This window comes from Barbus barbus (genome assembly GCF_936440315.1).
Source record: "Barbus barbus genome assembly, chromosome: 37".
Taxonomy (NCBI): Eukaryota; Metazoa; Chordata; class Actinopteri; order Cypriniformes; family Cyprinidae; genus Barbus; species Barbus barbus.
This window is the reverse complement of record NC_136715.1, coordinates 4,585,581-4,602,717: the sequence shown is the minus strand read 5'-3', so window position 1 is coordinate 4,602,717 and position 17,137 is coordinate 4,585,581. Positions and strand designations below refer to the sequence as shown.

Sequence of the window (17,137 nt, the reverse complement as noted above, 5' to 3'; positions counted from 1 at the left end):
TAAGTTTAAATGTCTCATATTTGAATTTTTTCCTCTTTTTCATGTTAACACCTATTTCCATAAAAGTCATCTGCGCACATTTTCAGAAAGGTTTGCGTCTTAGCAGTAAATGAAGTTTATTGTTTCAGAACATGGGCATAATATGAAAACATGGTACATTCAACATCTTAAATACTTAAGCTACATTTTAGTGACAACAAAATATCACAAACATCATGAATACAGTTTTAATGACAGGATTCCAGTAGAATTCAGTAAATAAATTACACATTACATAGACATACATATCTGTATATAACTACAAAAAAATGCTAATTTATGTTCAGTTTGCTACACAACGCAAGTTCATGCTTCCAAAGGCCCGATATCCTGTGAGACCAGCGAGGCTGTTGAACTCTGATTGCTATCGCCATGTTCCTGCTGAGGAAAACAGAAGCTGGGCTCATCAAGAAGAGACATTTGAGTCTGTCCTCCTGCTGAGCAAAAGACACAGAAAAACATGTTCATGCTAGAAAGGTGCAGGAAGACACAAGAGCTCTCAACAAATCTATGTGCTGAATAACTAAAGAAGGATGTTTACCTTCAAGAGTTTCCTTTTCAACATGGGGTTTCTGAGTGGCCTTTCGTCTTCTCCACTCCAGGAAGAGGATTGTAGCAACAGGTATTGCTATGCTGATGAGGCCAAAGATGATGAGAAAAACAGTGACCCCTGTAGCAAAGAGCAACAATGGCAATGGAAACAAAATGTATGGTTTTCCATCTTTTAAAAGGTAATCTCGTGTACACACACACACACACACACACACACATCCTCATGATGTCTGTTATCAGTGAAGACTCACTATCAATTTGAACGTGGTCACTATTTTGGCCACATATTTTCTGCAATTTATTTCTGTCATTCATACCACTTTCTGCGTCACTTGCTGGAAACACTGTTGGTTTGGGCTTGGTGTCTGGTTTAAGGCCACAGATTACATTATGGTATGCATTTCCTGGCACAATTGTTTGATGGTCTGGCTGCGTACATCTGTGGGTTGAGAGATACAGTGTTTAACATTGCTTGTGATATGTAGGTTCATGAATAAGTGAATGAAAAGATGCATCATACTTGGTCCAGTTTACGCAGTATTGATGGATCTTGTCATTGTACATCCCTGGAGGACATGGCTCACAGCCTTGTGAATTCATACAAGAAATATCTTGCAGTCAGATGTGTATTTATTATTATTTTTTTTTTTGCATTAATTCAAATTCAAAAGACTGATCAGTTATCTCTTTTCAGACTCACCTGCTGCCTTGGGCTGGTGTCCCTTGCCACACTCTTCGTTGCAGCTAGAGCATTTGTCATTAGCACATCGATATCCCGGTTTACACTCACAAACTGTGTCACTGCTGGCGGTGCAATTCACCTTCACCTGCCTGTATTTACCTGGAGCAGAGGACAGGAGCGAGACCTCATCAAAACACAAGCAGCTACATTTATCATAGTATTCAAATCTGAATCTCATCTATGTGACACTAGATGTGAATCGCACAGACCCAAACGTGTTCTCACCTCCTAATGTGAACGATCCTGTTGCTGTTCAAATTTAAAAGCATACACAAATTTTTGTCATGATGACAAAATTATACCCAAAATTATATTTCGTGAAGATAAAATTTCCAATTTTGGGTCAGTCTATTAACTATGAAGCGTGTTTGCAAACTAAAAAATAAAGTAATTGTGACTTTTTAGCTCACAATTTAGATTTTTTTTTTTCCTCGCAGTTGTGAGTTTATATTGTAATATCTCTCTACAGTTCTGAATTCTAAATCACAATTCTGAATTCCGAAATATGCAGAGAAAAATGGTCAGGGTTGTTAGACAAAAGGTGCGATTAGTTTTTTCCGTGCTTGACTTTTCGTCTCAAAATTGCGAGCTTAAGGGATAGTTCACATAAAAATAAAAATTTTGTCATTAATTTGAAATAAATTAAGATATTTTTGATGAAATCTGAGAGCTTTCTGATCCTGCATGCAACGCAACTGACACGTTCAAGGCCCAGAAAGGTATTAAGGACATCATTAAAATAGTCCATGTGACATCAGTGGTTCAACCGTAATTTTACGAAGCTACGAGAATACTTTTTGTGCACAAACAAAACAAAAATAACGATTATATACAGCAATTATTTTCCTCCGGGCCTATAGGAACATTTCAGTTACATTGCTGTCTATGCAGGGTCAGAAAGCTCTCGGATTTCATCAAAAATTTATTATTTTGTGTTCCGAAGATAAACAAAGGTCTTACGGGTTTGGAACGACATGAGGATGAGTAATTAATGACAGATTTTCATTTTGTAATGCTTCCCAATACGGACTTTTTGTCTCACAATTCAGACTTTTTTTATAGCTAGGGTAGGCAAAGTTTTCATATACATTTTTTGTTATACTGGTTGAAAGTCTCTTCAGAGCCAGATAGCAAGTTATCTAAATATAAAAATATATGGATATCTTCTGTAGAAGACACAGGACCATAGAAATGTTCCTCCAAACATTGCATGCAATAGGATGTCCAACCTGCCCGTCAGCCTATGTATTTGCATACTTCTGCACAGCCAATAGCAAGAGTTTGGGGTGTGGCTACTGTGACAGGCTGAGGCACAGGGTGTTTAGCCAGTGGGGAAAAAAGTCGAAGACTTGCCAAAATACTCCGAGACAGAGGATAAAACCAGGGTAAATATTGGCAGCGTTTTTACAAGGAGGAGAAATCTGATTAAATGTTTGGCTTTCAAATATAAGAACAACTTGCAGAGTTTCTTCTCAAGCTGCAACTTGATTGGTCCCTTTCCCTTAGACCCACCCACACATGTAAATCCTGTACCTGAACACTTATCACATATCTTGCACACCCATGGGTTTCCATCAGTGATAAAGTTGTCTTTTTCACATGGAGTACACAAAGCGTTTGCATCTGGACCACAAGTAGAGACAAGACGGTTTCCTGCAAAAAACACACACATACACTTTGAACATGATGGAAATGAATAAAGCTTTAGTGTTAAAAAATGAACAATGAAATATTGACATATTAATTGATGAGGAATATTTAATGCATTGTTTCTAGTTGACTAGTAGAAGAGTTTGTTTTTCGATTATTATGCTTATTTGTAATAGGAAAAAAATAACAGCCTAATTTAAATAACATGTGAATTAAAATAACACAAGCATCTTCACAAGTTGACTTTTGAACCTCACTCTGAATTTGACATCAGACCGAGTTTCCTTCATAATACAGCTCTGATGCACGATAATCAAATCGAAAGTGAACCTTAGATGTGGTTTTTAATCATATGATCGCACATGATCATGAGGGGAAACTGAGAAGCACTTTATATTACATTCGTCATGTGTAAGACTAGATAATATGAACTACATTACCATTGACTCGTGTGCTTGACAACACACTGTCATTCATTTTCTCAAAGTAATTCTATTTCTAAACACTTTCTCCATCACGTCTCATGAAAATATAAAATGCATTCAAAATCATATGCCAGAAATTAAATAGATACAAATGGTCATTTGTTCTCCGTTTACTTTGATATTAGTGGTGTTGCTTGTTAACTATGTGCTAATTGTTATTAATAGTAATTAAATGTGTTCAAGTATTACAAAAACCATCATTTGCATTGAGACAAACCCTGGCATCTCTCTAAATTAAACATTTCCTTTCTTATGTGACTTTTTGTATTACTAAATCTTACTAAAATACTACATTTTACACTGTACAATGTAGTTTAAAAGCATTTTTATATTGCTTGCCATACTATAGTAGTCAACATTTGAAGTGGATCAAAAAGTTCATCAAAGTCGTCCTAAGACAAGAATGCATTTTGGTTTTAGGACAACTTTGATGAAAGGTTTTGATCCACTTCAAATGTTGACTGCTGTATATATCATCCGTCATTTCATCCCAAAGCTAATCATTCCTTTTCAAAACTCACCTGGTTTACACGTTTTACAGCACTTGTTATTGGAGTCCCTCAAATCAAAGTCAAAGTCCAGACATCCAGATTCCACACTGTGTCCTGCAGCCAGAACCAGGACAGACCCAGCCAGGATCAGTCCATAGAGCAGCTTCATCCTCCACGACAAGCCGTCTGTTAACACACTTCACACACACACTCACACACACACGTCTCTGACAGAATACTGATCTGCTCTAGTAAGCTGCGTCTATACAAAGTCTGAAGAGCTCACACGTAAAACCACATTTCGAAGTTCCGCAACGTCACAAATACACCCACATGTGCGCACACACACACACACGCAAACAAAAGAGGTGCATAAATAGTGTTTGATAGTGACTCATCAGCTTTTTTTTCATAAATGATGACAAGGCAGTTCAAAGTGCAGGGATATTCCTTTCTATTTAGTAATGTAATTATGTCTTTAATTTCATTTTTGAAAGGGGAACCACAAGCACTGTGAAATCTATGCCCTTTAACTATACTTTATATCAGGTGAAACAATGCAATTATTACAATTCCACCCCAATATTTAAATATCATTTTCTATTGTCACATAACAAACTTGTTTTCTATTTCTGTTTAATCTTAGCAGCCCATCCAGACAGTTCTAATGATTTAAAGTCAACATCAAATTAAAATTGACTCCATAAAAAAAAGGATTTACTTTGAAACATTTTCTCAAAAATTGCGAATATTACAAATAATTACAAAGAAACATCAAGTAACACATTGAATTACAGTAAGCATCGAATTTTGACGTGGAAAGACTGAAGAAGTATTTTCTTATCAAATATACTGCAGTAATTTTAGCTTTATTTACAACTTTGAAAACATATTTTGTACAGTCTTTTATTATTTCTTTATTTTTAATCTTATTTTGAATGATTCATCAGTGTACATTATTCCAAAGGGAAAAAAAACAACTCTGAAATAACTTTCCTTTTTGACCAATGAATGTACAAAAGTAAAACAAATTGCAAATATTTTCATGCTGACTTTAAACAAAGCATATTTAAATAAAACGAGCCAGCCTCTAAAATTATTTGTGGTATTCAATTTTATAAATCTAGATAAAATAAACATTTGACCTTTAAAATTCAAAGACAGTCCATCCCATCTTCAACAACACATTTAGGCGTACTGTATATTAAGAGTCTTATTTTTCAAGTGTAACATCATTGCTGATGAATGTTTATTCTCTGTAAGCAGAAAAATCCCCTTTAACCTGCAACCCTGTTTATTACAGTGACATTTACATATTTAAATATGTGGGAATTATTGTAACACTGGTGATGTCATTGTCTGGGGTTTCCTGCATAACATCAGTGCTCCTCACTTCTATGGCTTCTGAACACAGACCTCCATGTCTCCCTCTTCAGGCCAGAGTTGGGAGCTCTGAATCCCGGTGTAAACACACTGGGCATGCTCCTCAACAGTCCCGATTTAATCTCATCGTTCCTCTTTTTCATGAGTGCCAGAGCTGGAGTCAGGGGCAGATTATCACAGTTCTGAAAGACAACAGAAGTGGGTCATCTCTTAGAGTTCTAAAGGACCATCTGGCTCATTTAATCACTTTAAGTGTACCAGCAAAATAATAAATAAAATAAAATAAAATAAAATAAAATAAAATTAAATAAAATTAAATAAAATTAAAAATAAAATAAAATAAAATAAAATAAAATAAAATAAAATAAAATTAAAAATAAAATAAAATAAAATTAAATTAAATTAAATTAAATTAAATAATAAAATAAAATTAAATTAAATTAAATTAATTAAAATTAAATTAATTAATTAACAACATGTTATTGCCTTAAAAATGTGTATTATCAATTCTACAATCGCAAGAGTTTTTAAGAAACAATCCCAACAATGTAATGTTTAATGTAATATTTATTTGAGTTGTTGTTATACTCTACCATTCAAAAGTTTGGGGTTGGTAAGATTTTTGAAATATTTTTTGATAAAAGTGTCTTTGTCTTAACATTTATTTGATCAAAAATACAGTAAAACAATAATATTGTGAAATATTATTACAATTTCAAATGGCTGTTTATTAATTGAATATGAATTAAAATGTGTTTTATTCTGTGATGGCAAAGTTGAATTTTCAGCATCATTACGCCAGTCTTCATGTCACATGATCTTCAGAAATCATTCTAATATGCTGATTTTGTGGTCAAGAAACATTTCTTATTATTATAAATCCTGAAAACAATTGTGCTTAAATTTAAGTCAATATTTGTTTATTCGTTTTGTTGAAATTACCAATTTAAATTAATGTAATTTTTGATAAATTTATTGCACCCTTCTAGTATTAAAAAAATTAATTTAAAAAAAAAAAAAAACGTACTGACCCTAAACTTTAGTGTGTACTTTTTAAGACAGTGTGATGTTGTATATTTTAAGGCTTCAGTTCTACATGTATTTACTGTAAACATGTTTCCTGTTTACTGAGGAATAAGTTATAACTGACAACAAACATGCCACAGATGTGGTTCACAGAAATAAATTCAAAATAACAATGTTCCATTAATAATGACATGAAATATGCCTGAAATATCCGTGGTAACATGAGAGTTTTTATGGCTCTTTTAGTGCTAACTGTGTGTTTATCTTTTATTCTAACAGTTGGCACAGAAAGGGCATGTGAATCTCTCTTACAGTGGTTCGAGCATTTGATGCCACGTCTGAACGCTGTAAACTGATTTCCAGTGTGGATTTGCTGACGCCTGGCCCCGGGTTGTCTGTCCTCTGCTGTCCTGAGGAACTCGCATGTGCATTCACCCGCTTAAGAATGTCGCTCAAAGTGCTGAAAGTCTTGCTCCGTGACAGTTCTGACGGCTTCTGTGAGAAAAGCAAACAGCATCCCTTAACTAAAGTAAAATCACTGTAATGAATGGCCTTGAGTGACTTGCAGCTTTGATAAAATGGTGGCAATGAGAGCAGTAATAAAAACATATATATATATATATATATATATATATATACTTGTGTGTGTGTGTGTGTGTGTGTCTGTGTTTATACGATGTTCTGCCATGAAACTGTAGATGGCACAGTCTAACATAATAGGACATAATGACATCATTATCACATGTCACAGCTGATTGGTTCTCTCCTGTATCGGTAGCCAATGAGCTCGCTGCTCAAAATTCAAATACTTATCTAATGTAGTTGCAGCACACTTCAGAAACCCTCCATAAGTGTTACCAAGTCTGTGGTTTTCCTGTGGAATTGGGCTACTTTAACACCGTAGCAGTGCGTTGAAGCGACCCCAATAACGTGATATTTAGCCCCTGCAATGTGAATTGTACTGGGGAACTCCACCAAACATTGTGTATTTTACCCCCCGGGGCCAGAACGCAATTTTTACCAGGGTCCCACCTCGAAATGCGATTGGGCTAGTTTTGAGTAGAAATTGGGTGGGTTTTGTTGCGAAAACCTGGCAACGCTGCCCTCCACCTTCCCCAGCTCCACCTATATATAGATGTGCTATGGGGTCAAAATCAAATTCATTAACATTGTCATGTACATTACCATGCCAGTCCCTCAGAGAGTTGTCATGACAGAATTTTATATATATATATATATATATTTTTTTTTTTTTCCCCCCTCAACAGTTCTTTACCAAAAGAATTAAATAATGACTTTATAATAGCAGTTTTTAATCATTTACACAGTCAACAAGTCAACATTTAGTTTTAGACTGATGTCTGCTAGCAAAAAAAAAAATAATATATATATATATCAGAGTTTCCGCTAGAAAAAAATGGTGCCGGTCAAAGTGACCGGCAGAGGTTTCGTTTTCCGGACATTTTGGTGATATGCCGGTCAAATATCGCCTCTTAATTAGTCAAGTTGAGGAAAACTGGAGGCAGGCTATGTAACTTAAAAAATTACATAATCAGGCCGTATAGAATGCAACGTTTATTAGCCTAACTTTCAAATAGACGGAAAAAAACATGAACGTCCGATTGGCATCAATCAACGCCAATTGTTTTATGATTTCACATTCATAGTTTAACAAACCAATCCCCCTTCCCCACATAAAATATCTGAATAGTAGCCTATTGTTTTTACTCAAGCGAACTTAATTATACACTCTCAATATGTCTCATTTAACTGGTAACATTTAAATTGGCCACCGTGAAATGACTCCTTGTCAAATTAACTGGAACAAACAAATGACTAGGCCTATAACACTGTCATTTTAGGCTACTTTTTACGCTGTTTTGCAGTGCTGAATTGTGCAGCTGCCGACTTAAAATCAAAACTTCCCAGAGTCTCTCCACAACTTGCAATGCGCATAAACCGCGTAACCTTGTTCTCCGCAAGGCGACTTCGCTGCTTCGTCTTGATCCGATTCTGCAGCGAGAACCCCCTCTCTGCAGGAACACTCGAGACAGGGATTACACAGGCTATCTTGGCGAGCTTGGTCCACTCTGGATACATTTAGTTGAAATCACATATGAGGACTTCGCAGGCTGTGGAGAAATGCAATCCTCCATAGCCACGGAGCTCTGTCATGACAGCGAGGGCATCACGTCGCAGGCTTATGGCATCGATAAGAGGAGCGGTGTCCGCAGACTCAATGCTTGTAAAATGGCAAATAATCCTTCTGATCGCTGGTTCTGCATATTATTGAAGAGCATAAGATAATATAATATAGGTGAGAACGGTATTAGAATTATAGGCCTACAAAAGAATGCTGCGCTTATTATAAATAGACGTCTCAGGGGCCATTCACATATCGCGCCTAAAAACGCGTGGAAAACGCAAGGCGCGCCGCTTTCTCTTTTTTTCCAAAGCGCTCGGGCGGTTGCGCTCCGGAGGCGTCTGTCGTTGCTAAACAACCATCAGCTGCGCTCTCTTACAACAAGGAAATTTCAGCAATGGATTTCCAACACCGAAAAACACTTGCTGTAACTCTGTTACAAGATTTATTTACTAAGAAAAGTAAAAAACGCCGCAGTGTTTGGGTGCACCCCATACTTCAAAAACGCTGCTGAGGTTTCAAAGTAACGGAAAAGGTGAGGAAGTTGATTGGTTGGTTCTTGTCACATGACCTGCGGTGCGCTTGCGGCATTCTGAAAAGTTGAGATGTTTTTATCTCGATGCGGCGCGGACGCGCCTGGAAAAAACGAGCGCGTCGCACCGCGACCGCGTCGCTTCCATTATGAGCGTCTCCATTTGAAATAACGAACTTGAGCGCGCAAAAGACGCGATATGTGAGCGGCCCCTTAGGCGTGCACTTTATTTTAAATGCAGCATGCGATGTTGTTTAATAACTTTCAAACGGTAGAGCCTGTTCCTTTATAACATAGCCAAAGGTCGGTGTATTTTTGCTTTATACATTTTAGGCTTATTCTCAAATTCAGATTGTGTTAGTGGGGCGGGATTATTAGGCCATTTTAATCGGACAATTTGACCGGAGAGATTTAATTTTGTCGGACATTTCATTTTTTTTCCGGCCAATGTCCGGCAATTACCGGACAACGGAAACCCTGATATATATATATATATATAATATTTAGTCACATTCTTCTGTTTATCACTACCCTTTGAGGTCAGTTATATAAATTATTTCTAATTTTATTGGTATTAATGCAAATTAATCTTTGTTGTCATGAATAATGACTTGGAAGGATGAAGAATTGAATTCATCAATACAGAATTTATTTCGATTCAATTACATAATAATATCATATTAATATATAATTTATTTGTATGAGCCAGATTCTGAGGGCCCATGAAATTGCCTATATATGCATGTCAATCAAATTTTAGGGCTGAATATCATTATATGTTAACATATAGCAGCATACCTTAAAATTAGCTTGTGTGGTTCGTTCAGGATTCATGGTATCTCCTAGAACTCTGTCCCTCCTCAGGAAAGGCTCTCGTCTCCCAGAGGCACCGAGCTCTTCCTCCGATGTCATGTCCATACGGTGGGTGCGAGATTTGTACATAGGAAACCTCTCCTCACTTTCAGCATTCAGAAGAGGATACGTGATTCTGTCAGGAATCTGTAGAGGCCTTTGGATGAAGGAGATTAGCACAACTTTTGTTAACATCTATCCAAACATTTGTCTTTCGCTCCACTGGTCTTTCTGAATGTCTCTTTTGGACCGGTTGTAAGATTTACCTGTTCACCACCTCATTGCAATGCATATCTCCTGGAGAGTAATGTCGCCTACAACAGAAAAAGACCACGTGTGTTAAGCGCAAACACGTCTAACAATACATCTGTACGTATGAGATTATATGAAAAGTGTTTTGAGAAATACTGACCTTGTTCTTTGATATTCTGGATGCCTTTTATCTGACAGAAACATTGAACTAAACCTGAAATGCAATGAGATAAGACTGATTAAACATGTTTGTACAGAAAAAGCATTCTAGGGTGAATATTTTATCCTAATTCTGAAATACAATAGGAAGCAGCTTCAGGCTTGTGATCTTTAAAGTTATCGCAGCTTGCAGAATATGAAATCACATTATAAAACGGATAGTTCCAGTCTTTGATTCTGATTGGTTGAGCCACGTTCGAAGCTGTTGTAAATTACTCTACAAACAAACACCTGTGCCAGTATGTTGCAGCTTCTGTGTTGCTCGGCAACCACTTTGTTGGAACCACAACTACATTGTAATTAGGCAAGGCAATATCGCGTTCATTATCGAAGGCGATTCATCGCCGATAATGAAAGCGATATTGCGTAGCTTGTGAGTGATCCACGGCTCCGTGTATTAAATGCCACTTCATTTGAAAGCAGGTGATGGAGATTTACCGCTAATCACGGAACCGCTTTACTGACGAGATGCGCATGCATATGGCATGAGATATATTGCCCAGCCCTATTATCATAACACTTACAGGTAAGTAAGCAAGTTATGGTTGAACCACTGATGTCACATGGATTATTTTAAAGATGTCCTTGCTACGGAATGACATGAAGGTGAGTACTCAATGACAGAATTTTCATTTTTGGATAAGCTATCCCTTTAAACTGGTGGTATTTTATGCAAATTAATCTGTTCAAAGGCTGCTTAAAATAGTTGTTTTCTCTTATTTTTGTAAGCACCATTCCTTTAAGTGACTGTGAGACCATCAAATATAATGTAATAAATGCTTTACTTGCTGTCCTCTGGATACGCTTGCACAAGTCTGTTGTTAAAGTCATCGTAGAGAGGCTCCCATCTTCCCGGATGTCTGTCCAGGAGGTGTCGATGATGAAAGGGCACCTCAGCGGCATCAGGCAGTCTAAAAGGGCTGTCCGGGAATCCCTTGATCAACCCCAACGCCTCCCAGTCCAGGGGGTTGTCGGTAGGTGGAGGTGGAGGATCAGAGACGAACTCTGTGAGTTCAACTTTATTAATGTTCAATGGATGGAGTTTTTTTAATGTTTTGGGCTCGGTAGCTGGTTTTCCAGTTTTCCACACATCCGGGATTGGGAGCGAGGCAGCGTAGAGGGTCCTAAACTCACGATCGAAAGATTCAACCACGCGGCCGCTGATGACTGTGACAAGCTGACGGTGCAGGTGAGCATCGCTCCAGGTAAGACTGACCAAGACAAAGAAAGCAAATCAAAAGATTATAAAGCATTTAGAAGATGTACAACTCCCAAAAAGTAGCACCATAAAATTATAGCCTTATAAAAATAGTCCATATGACTTGCGTGCAATTCAAAACTCATTCTTCCACATATTTCGAACATGGTGTCTCATTACGCACTTGGCTTTGCATCACAGGAATAAATTACATCTTAAAATACGTATATTCAAATAGTAAACAGCTATTTTAAATTGTAATAAAATGTCATAATATTACTGTTTTCATTTCAAATGCAGCTTGGGTGTACATAAGAGACTTCTTTAAAAACAAAAAAAACACCTAAATAAACTTTTTAACTACCTTTTTTAAAGTACCTTTTTAACAGTAGTGTACTTCAGCCGCTGTGAAAGAGACAAACGAATTGTTCCCACAAACTGTTAATTTAATTGTCTGTATAATGTAGGGGTGGTGTAGCTTATAGTCTTTAAAGGTATGAGCTGGCAACCCAAAAGTTGGTTCAAATCCCAGAAGGTTCCCACCCATGTTCCCTAGAGCAAGTCTTCAACTGCAGCTAACGTGTTTCTTGGCTGACTTACGAGCTCCAATACTGTATGAAACCGATTTTTACCTGTAGCTCCCAAAAATCACCGTCTCCAGATCCACCAACACAAAGTTGTCCTTCAGTTCTCCGACCACCATCTTAGTGTCGCGCGTCAGGTACGTTTTACCTCCAAGAATGCGCACCATGATATTCTGGAATATGTGGAAGAGACTCCCGTGAACTACATTGCAAAACCGAATGTTCACAACCTTTTCTCATGAATGCATTGCTCAAGCGATTGTTCGCTTGATTTCCAATGCATTGAAAACTTTAGGAATTTCAGCTTTTAACCAAAGGTTAAGTTAAGGTCCTGTTAAGTTTCAGAGATGTGGAGTGATTTAAACCCAAGCATTCCACATCCGCACCAGATGAATGTGGCTGAACCAGTTCATCACTGCTTTATCAGTTCTTCTCATTCATACTTACAGAGGCAGAAAGAGAAATAAACTCTGTGATGGAGAGTAACATTTGCTAACAGATGCAGTTATCCACTAAGGTGTGTCTAGGTCTTTTGTTTAGTGGAACAGCCTAAAGTGAAGGTTTTGTGGTCTAAAGGTTGTATAACTGGCTTGAAATATTATCATGAAAACCAGGACAAAATCAGGCAGAGTTATTAATCGCTATATGTTATTTGAGTAGGATTGAGATACTAGTTTTATTCTTTTTTTTTTTCATTTTAATTTGGTCTTTTTTCATTTTTCTTAGTACGCCAAGTTAAACTAAATAAAAAACAAAACATGTAAAAATAAAGGTTCTTTAGATGAACTTTTAACATCCATGAAACATTTCTTTTCCACAAAATAATGTTGTGATAAAAAAAATGCTAATCACGCTAAGAAAAGTGGTTCTTTTAAAAGCGGTTCACTGAAAGGTTCGTTGGAAAAACTAAAAGAGTTCTTCAACCTTTATTTTTAAGTCTTGGCAATTAGCTGAAATATATTTTTTTTATTAGATTTAGTTTAGTATATTCACTCACTGGATGTTGAAGTTGGTGCAAAAAGCAGTTCTCCTCCACGGATCTTTTGTTGAGGATGATGTAGACAGGAACCCCCCGTGATGCAGCTTTTTGGAGGTCACTAATCACGGCGCAGTCCGACAGTTTATCTGTTACAACAGCGATCAGCTGCCCAACACAAATGCAAAAAAAAAAAAACAATATATGTTTACAGGAAACGTTCTAACAGACTTCCTGTAGATGAATTTTCATATTCAACATCAGTCTAAAGTGTCTGCTTTTAAAATAGTGTTGTGCTTTTTTTCTTCATTCATTTAACTACACTGTTGTGTTAACAAAATCTGTTAAATGTATGCCAGATGGTTGCCAGAAAATTACCAGAAAAAAATTTAATAAAGTAGCATGCATAATAAATCAAAGTTCATTATAAGTAGCTTTTCCAGCTACGAGCTATAGTAAATTCTAAAACAGTATATAGATAATGGATAGACATACTGTATATATAGGGAAGTCGTGGCCTAATGGTTAGAGAGTCGGACTCGTAATCGAAAGGTTGCGGGTTCGAGTCCCCGGCCGGCAGGGATTGTAGGTGGGGGGAGTGAATGTACAGCGCTCTCTCCACCCTCAATACCACGACTGAGGTGCCCTTGAGCAAGACACCGAACCCCCAACTGCTCCCCGGGCGCCGCAGCATGGCTGCCCACTGCTCCGGGTGCGTGTTCACGGTGTGTGTGTGTGTGTGTGTGTGTGCATTTGTTCACTACTCACTGCTGTGTGTGTGCACTTGGATGGGTTAAACGCAGAGCACCAATTTCGAGTATGGGTCACCATACTTGACAATACGTCACGACTTTACTTTACTTTACTTTATATAGAAATTGCACAAAAAATATAAAACACCACCTGCCACTTTTAAATAAACCTGGCTTATTTGCTAAACCTGTTTTATGAAACAGGCCCCAGCTCAGGCGGATTCTGATTGGCTGTCAGAGTTTTTAAGGTTCTTTAGCTGGGAAAAAAAAAATATTCCAAAGTGCTGCTATCACTATAGTTGTGTTGTGAATCTGCTACTTCTTTAAATTAAGAACGATTTTTCAATCCATATCTTTGTAGTTATCGTTCTTGGTGTGATGGGACTCAAGGTCAACCTCTTTGTTTTAGCTTCAAGGATCTGTGCTGCGTTTCGCAAAAGCATCATAACCCTAAGTAGATCGCAGAACTATTGCCACAAACTTGGCTTACGATGCTTTTCAGAAAAACAGCCCTGGTCTTACCTTAGTGGCTCCTTGTAGGTGTCTCCTGAGGATTTCCCGTATGGTGGGCGTCTGCGCTGCAGGAGGGTTGGTGAAGATGTGAATCTGTCCCATGTCCATCCAGATTGTCTTTTCCGGCCATCCCAGTTCCAAGCATGGCGCCGGAGTGTCGGACTCTGTGGGAAAATAATGTCCAGAGAAGTCATCCCCATCAGAACCGACCTCCACCTCACCATTTCCATCCTCCTGGTTTGCATCGCATTGATGATAGTCCTCGGTCCAGCCGGAGATCTGGTTCACCTCGCTGGGGGACAGGAACGATCCGATTTGTTCTTGCTGGAGTTTGGTGTAGAAAGCCTCAGGACCAGAGCTCACCAGGCTTTCCACACAATAGCGCTCCTCCTCGCTGTGCAAGAAGTCCGGATTGGACTCTGTCAGTGGAGCGAAGACGATGTTCTCGTTGAGGCTCTGATCTTGAGAGTTTGACATGATTGGAGCCTGACGTCGTTGGAGATATCCTTCTTCTACACGGAAAATGACTGTGGAAAATTACATGTTGATATGTAAACAATAAATGGCAGCTGTTCTAAGTTACTTGGAGGAGGAGGTTGGTGAATTATTCAGATAGCTGAGGTTCTTCTTCATGTGTTGAAGATATTTAACTCTTTTTAAACACCAAGAATCAATAGAAAAGCTGGATACTTCATGGTGGAATTGGGAAGATCTGGAGATCTTTGAAATGACCTGGAATACAGACTTGAGGGGAAAAAAATAACATTAGGTTTTTTTTTTTTTTTGGTTTGGTGAACACCCTTGTGCTTAACTGTATTGAATGTGCACTTGTAGAGTGCTTCAGATCTTAAATACATTACAAAAAACTGCACTGGCGGATAATATAATATTAATGAAATAAAATATGCAATATTGTAATAATGTCAAATCAAAAGTATACTATAAGGTATATTAACATACTAAAGCACAGCACCTTACTTGATTATAATTTTAACTGCAGTGTGTTATTTAATATTTAAAGTTAATATATAATACATCACCATTACAAATGTGTAAAGCACATGACAAATATATAAAAATACATCATACAAGTATTAATAGAAATAGAAAAAGTATATTTCAGTTTACCATAAATGTACACATTAACCATATTTCAAAAGACAATAATAATAAAATCACATATAATAAAGTGAATCAAAAACATTTTAAAGTTTAGCTAATTGCATTTCATATAATTTCATTTAATTACAATTAACATGCGATTAAGTCTCCGAGAACATTACATCCAGTTCTCACTTAAGTATATGCTTTAAAATTAATAGACTTTTTTTTAAAAGTGAACTAAAGTGTACTTCACAGTACAAGTATATTTTAGTTTACCACCATAAATGCTTGTTAGTACTATTATCCGTAAACTTTAACCATATTTAATGAGACGAGAAGTAATTATGAAATTACATATAAAGATGTATTACATCCTAAGCGGGTCAAAAGAACTCTAAAGTTCACCCAATTGCATTTAATATCAATTTTAACTATCATACATCTACCTTTAATTACATACAATTAAGTTTCCAAAAACTTACACTAAGTTCGCACATAAGTAATAAGTACTCCTTTTAAAATTACTACTTTGTAAGTGTACTACTTTTTGCATATTTGACTCCAAAATCTGTTTTTGTTGATCTATTTTATAGGAACATTTCACAAGAACAAATTATGTACCAAAAGTCGAGACTTACCCGTCTGTTCCTGTCTGTCTTACTCACACACCCTCAATCCATTGACTCTTTCCATCAAGTTCTGACATATCGCTGCTATCTCCTCCCATTCTAAATGGCCTCTCTCTGCCTGGTGTTAAATCACTCCCCGTCACCAGCCAATGTGAGCAACTACTCGTCACTGCGATCTGCCCATTTTTAGCTTTCGCCCAAACTTGAGTCAGCATATCATCAGCAAACCATCCCCAAAACATGTTCTGGTCTCTCTCGGCCCAAGTCTGACATTAGATTTCTGTCCTTGTTGTGTCTTTAGCCAACACGTCCCTGTCGCCGGCTTGCTGTCGGGACTGGTTCTACCAGCCGAGCCAGTCTTCTCCACGGAGCAGAGATTGAGACCTTTCTTCCCTCCCAGCTACAGTCAAAAGGGGGAGAGGCTGGAACTCAACACCTGCCTAGTGGTCTCTTTTCACATCATACACCTCTGGTTGGGTGGACTTGAGGTTACAAGAAATATACTAGATGTTTAGACAAGTGCAGGGAAGCTACATGTACGAAGGAGTGTTTTAATCCACTGTTGAAAGTATACGCTGAGCTCACCTTTGCTCACCCTTTGGGTTTTGCATGAACAAGTTACTGAAATTCCATGCAACTCATGCAATTAATGCACGCATACCTCTTTAATCACCACATCTCTCTGTAGGTGTCATGCCACCGATGTTTGATTTAGACAACAATTGATTTTCAATGGCAGCCTATGGTGACATTTAACAAGTGAAAATACAATTACAGATATCAGCAATTTAACTAGTAAAAATTTAATTGTTGATATTAAGAATTCATATCCTGAGAAGGAATAAAAGTCAAACGGCTTGCCATAGTGCAGATTGCTACTAAGTAACAACTATGTTTACTGATTCAATTTCATTACTATGTAAACAACTTAAAGCTCACCATGACTCACTCGATACTAAGCATTTTGTAGTGGACACTTGTTGATCCTCCTTGAACTGCAGCATTTTTGTTGTGC

At 37.3% G+C, this 17,137-nt stretch overlaps 2 protein-coding genes across 4 annotated transcripts; both read right to left on the bottom strand.

Moving 5' to 3' along the window:
- Positions 1–83: 83 nt before the first annotated feature.
- On the bottom strand, positions 84–5,388 carry LOC306856702 (tumor necrosis factor receptor superfamily member 9-like). Of its 2 annotated transcripts, none has more exons than XM_079396110.1 (7): positions 3,990–4,255; positions 2,867–2,986; positions 1,292–1,432; positions 1,112–1,178; positions 909–1,030; positions 581–709; positions 84–473 (listed from the first exon to the last, which is right to left on the bottom strand). In XM_079396110.1, the coding sequence occupies exons 1-7, from the start codon at positions 4,126–4,128 to the stop codon at positions 346–348; spliced, it is 846 nt and encodes a 281-aa protein (XP_079252236.1). In that variant the 5' UTR covers positions 4,129–4,255; the 3' UTR covers positions 84–345. The 2 variants fall into 2 exon arrangements, with proteins under 2 accessions (XP_079252236.1, XP_079252235.1); XM_079396109.1 differs by having other exon boundaries at positions 102–476; positions 3,990–5,388.
- Positions 4,598–16,465, bottom strand: LOC306856701 (uncharacterized protein). 2 transcript variants are annotated; one of them, XM_079396108.1, is made up of 10 exons: positions 16,132–16,465; positions 14,399–15,133; positions 13,146–13,292; positions 12,197–12,321; positions 11,152–11,577; positions 10,308–10,361; positions 10,162–10,209; positions 9,842–10,052; positions 6,681–6,863; positions 4,598–5,524 (listed from the first exon to the last, which is right to left on the bottom strand). In XM_079396108.1, exons 2-10 carry the CDS (start codon positions 14,864–14,866, stop codon positions 5,339–5,341), a joined length of 1,848 nt encoding a protein of 615 aa, XP_079252234.1. In that variant the 5' UTR covers positions 14,867–15,133; positions 16,132–16,465; the 3' UTR covers positions 4,598–5,338. The 2 variants fall into 2 exon arrangements, with proteins under 2 accessions (XP_079252234.1, XP_079252233.1); XM_079396107.1 differs by having other exon boundaries at positions 4,651–5,524; positions 14,399–14,916.
- Positions 16,466–17,137: the final 672 nt, after the last annotated feature.

Bases quoted from the DNA above. Each gene is read 5' to 3' on its own strand.
- LOC306856702 (XM_079396109.1), bottom strand. From the start codon at position 4,128: ATGAAGCTGCTCTATGGACTGATCCTGGCTGGGTCTGTCCTGGTTCTG. The intron at 1,031-1,111 runs GTATGATGCATC...CTCAACCCACAG, and splicing joins TACTGCGTAAACTGGACCAA to ATGTACGCAGCCAGACCATC. The intron at 477-580 runs GTAAACATCCTT...TCTTTTGCTCAG, and splicing joins TGAAAAGGAAACTCTTGAAG to CAGGAGGACAGACTCAAATG.
- LOC306856701 (XM_079396108.1), bottom strand. From the start codon at position 14,866: ATGTCAAACTCTCAAGATCAGAGCCTCAACGAGAACATCGTCTTCGCT. The intron at 11,578-12,196 runs GTAAAAATCGGT...TGTCTTGGTCAG, and splicing joins GTGATTTTTGGGAGCTACAG to TCTTACCTGGAGCGATGCTC. The intron at 10,210-10,307 runs GTCAGTATTTCT...TTTCTGTTGTAG, and splicing joins CCAGAATATCAAAGAACAAG to GCGACATTACTCTCCAGGAG.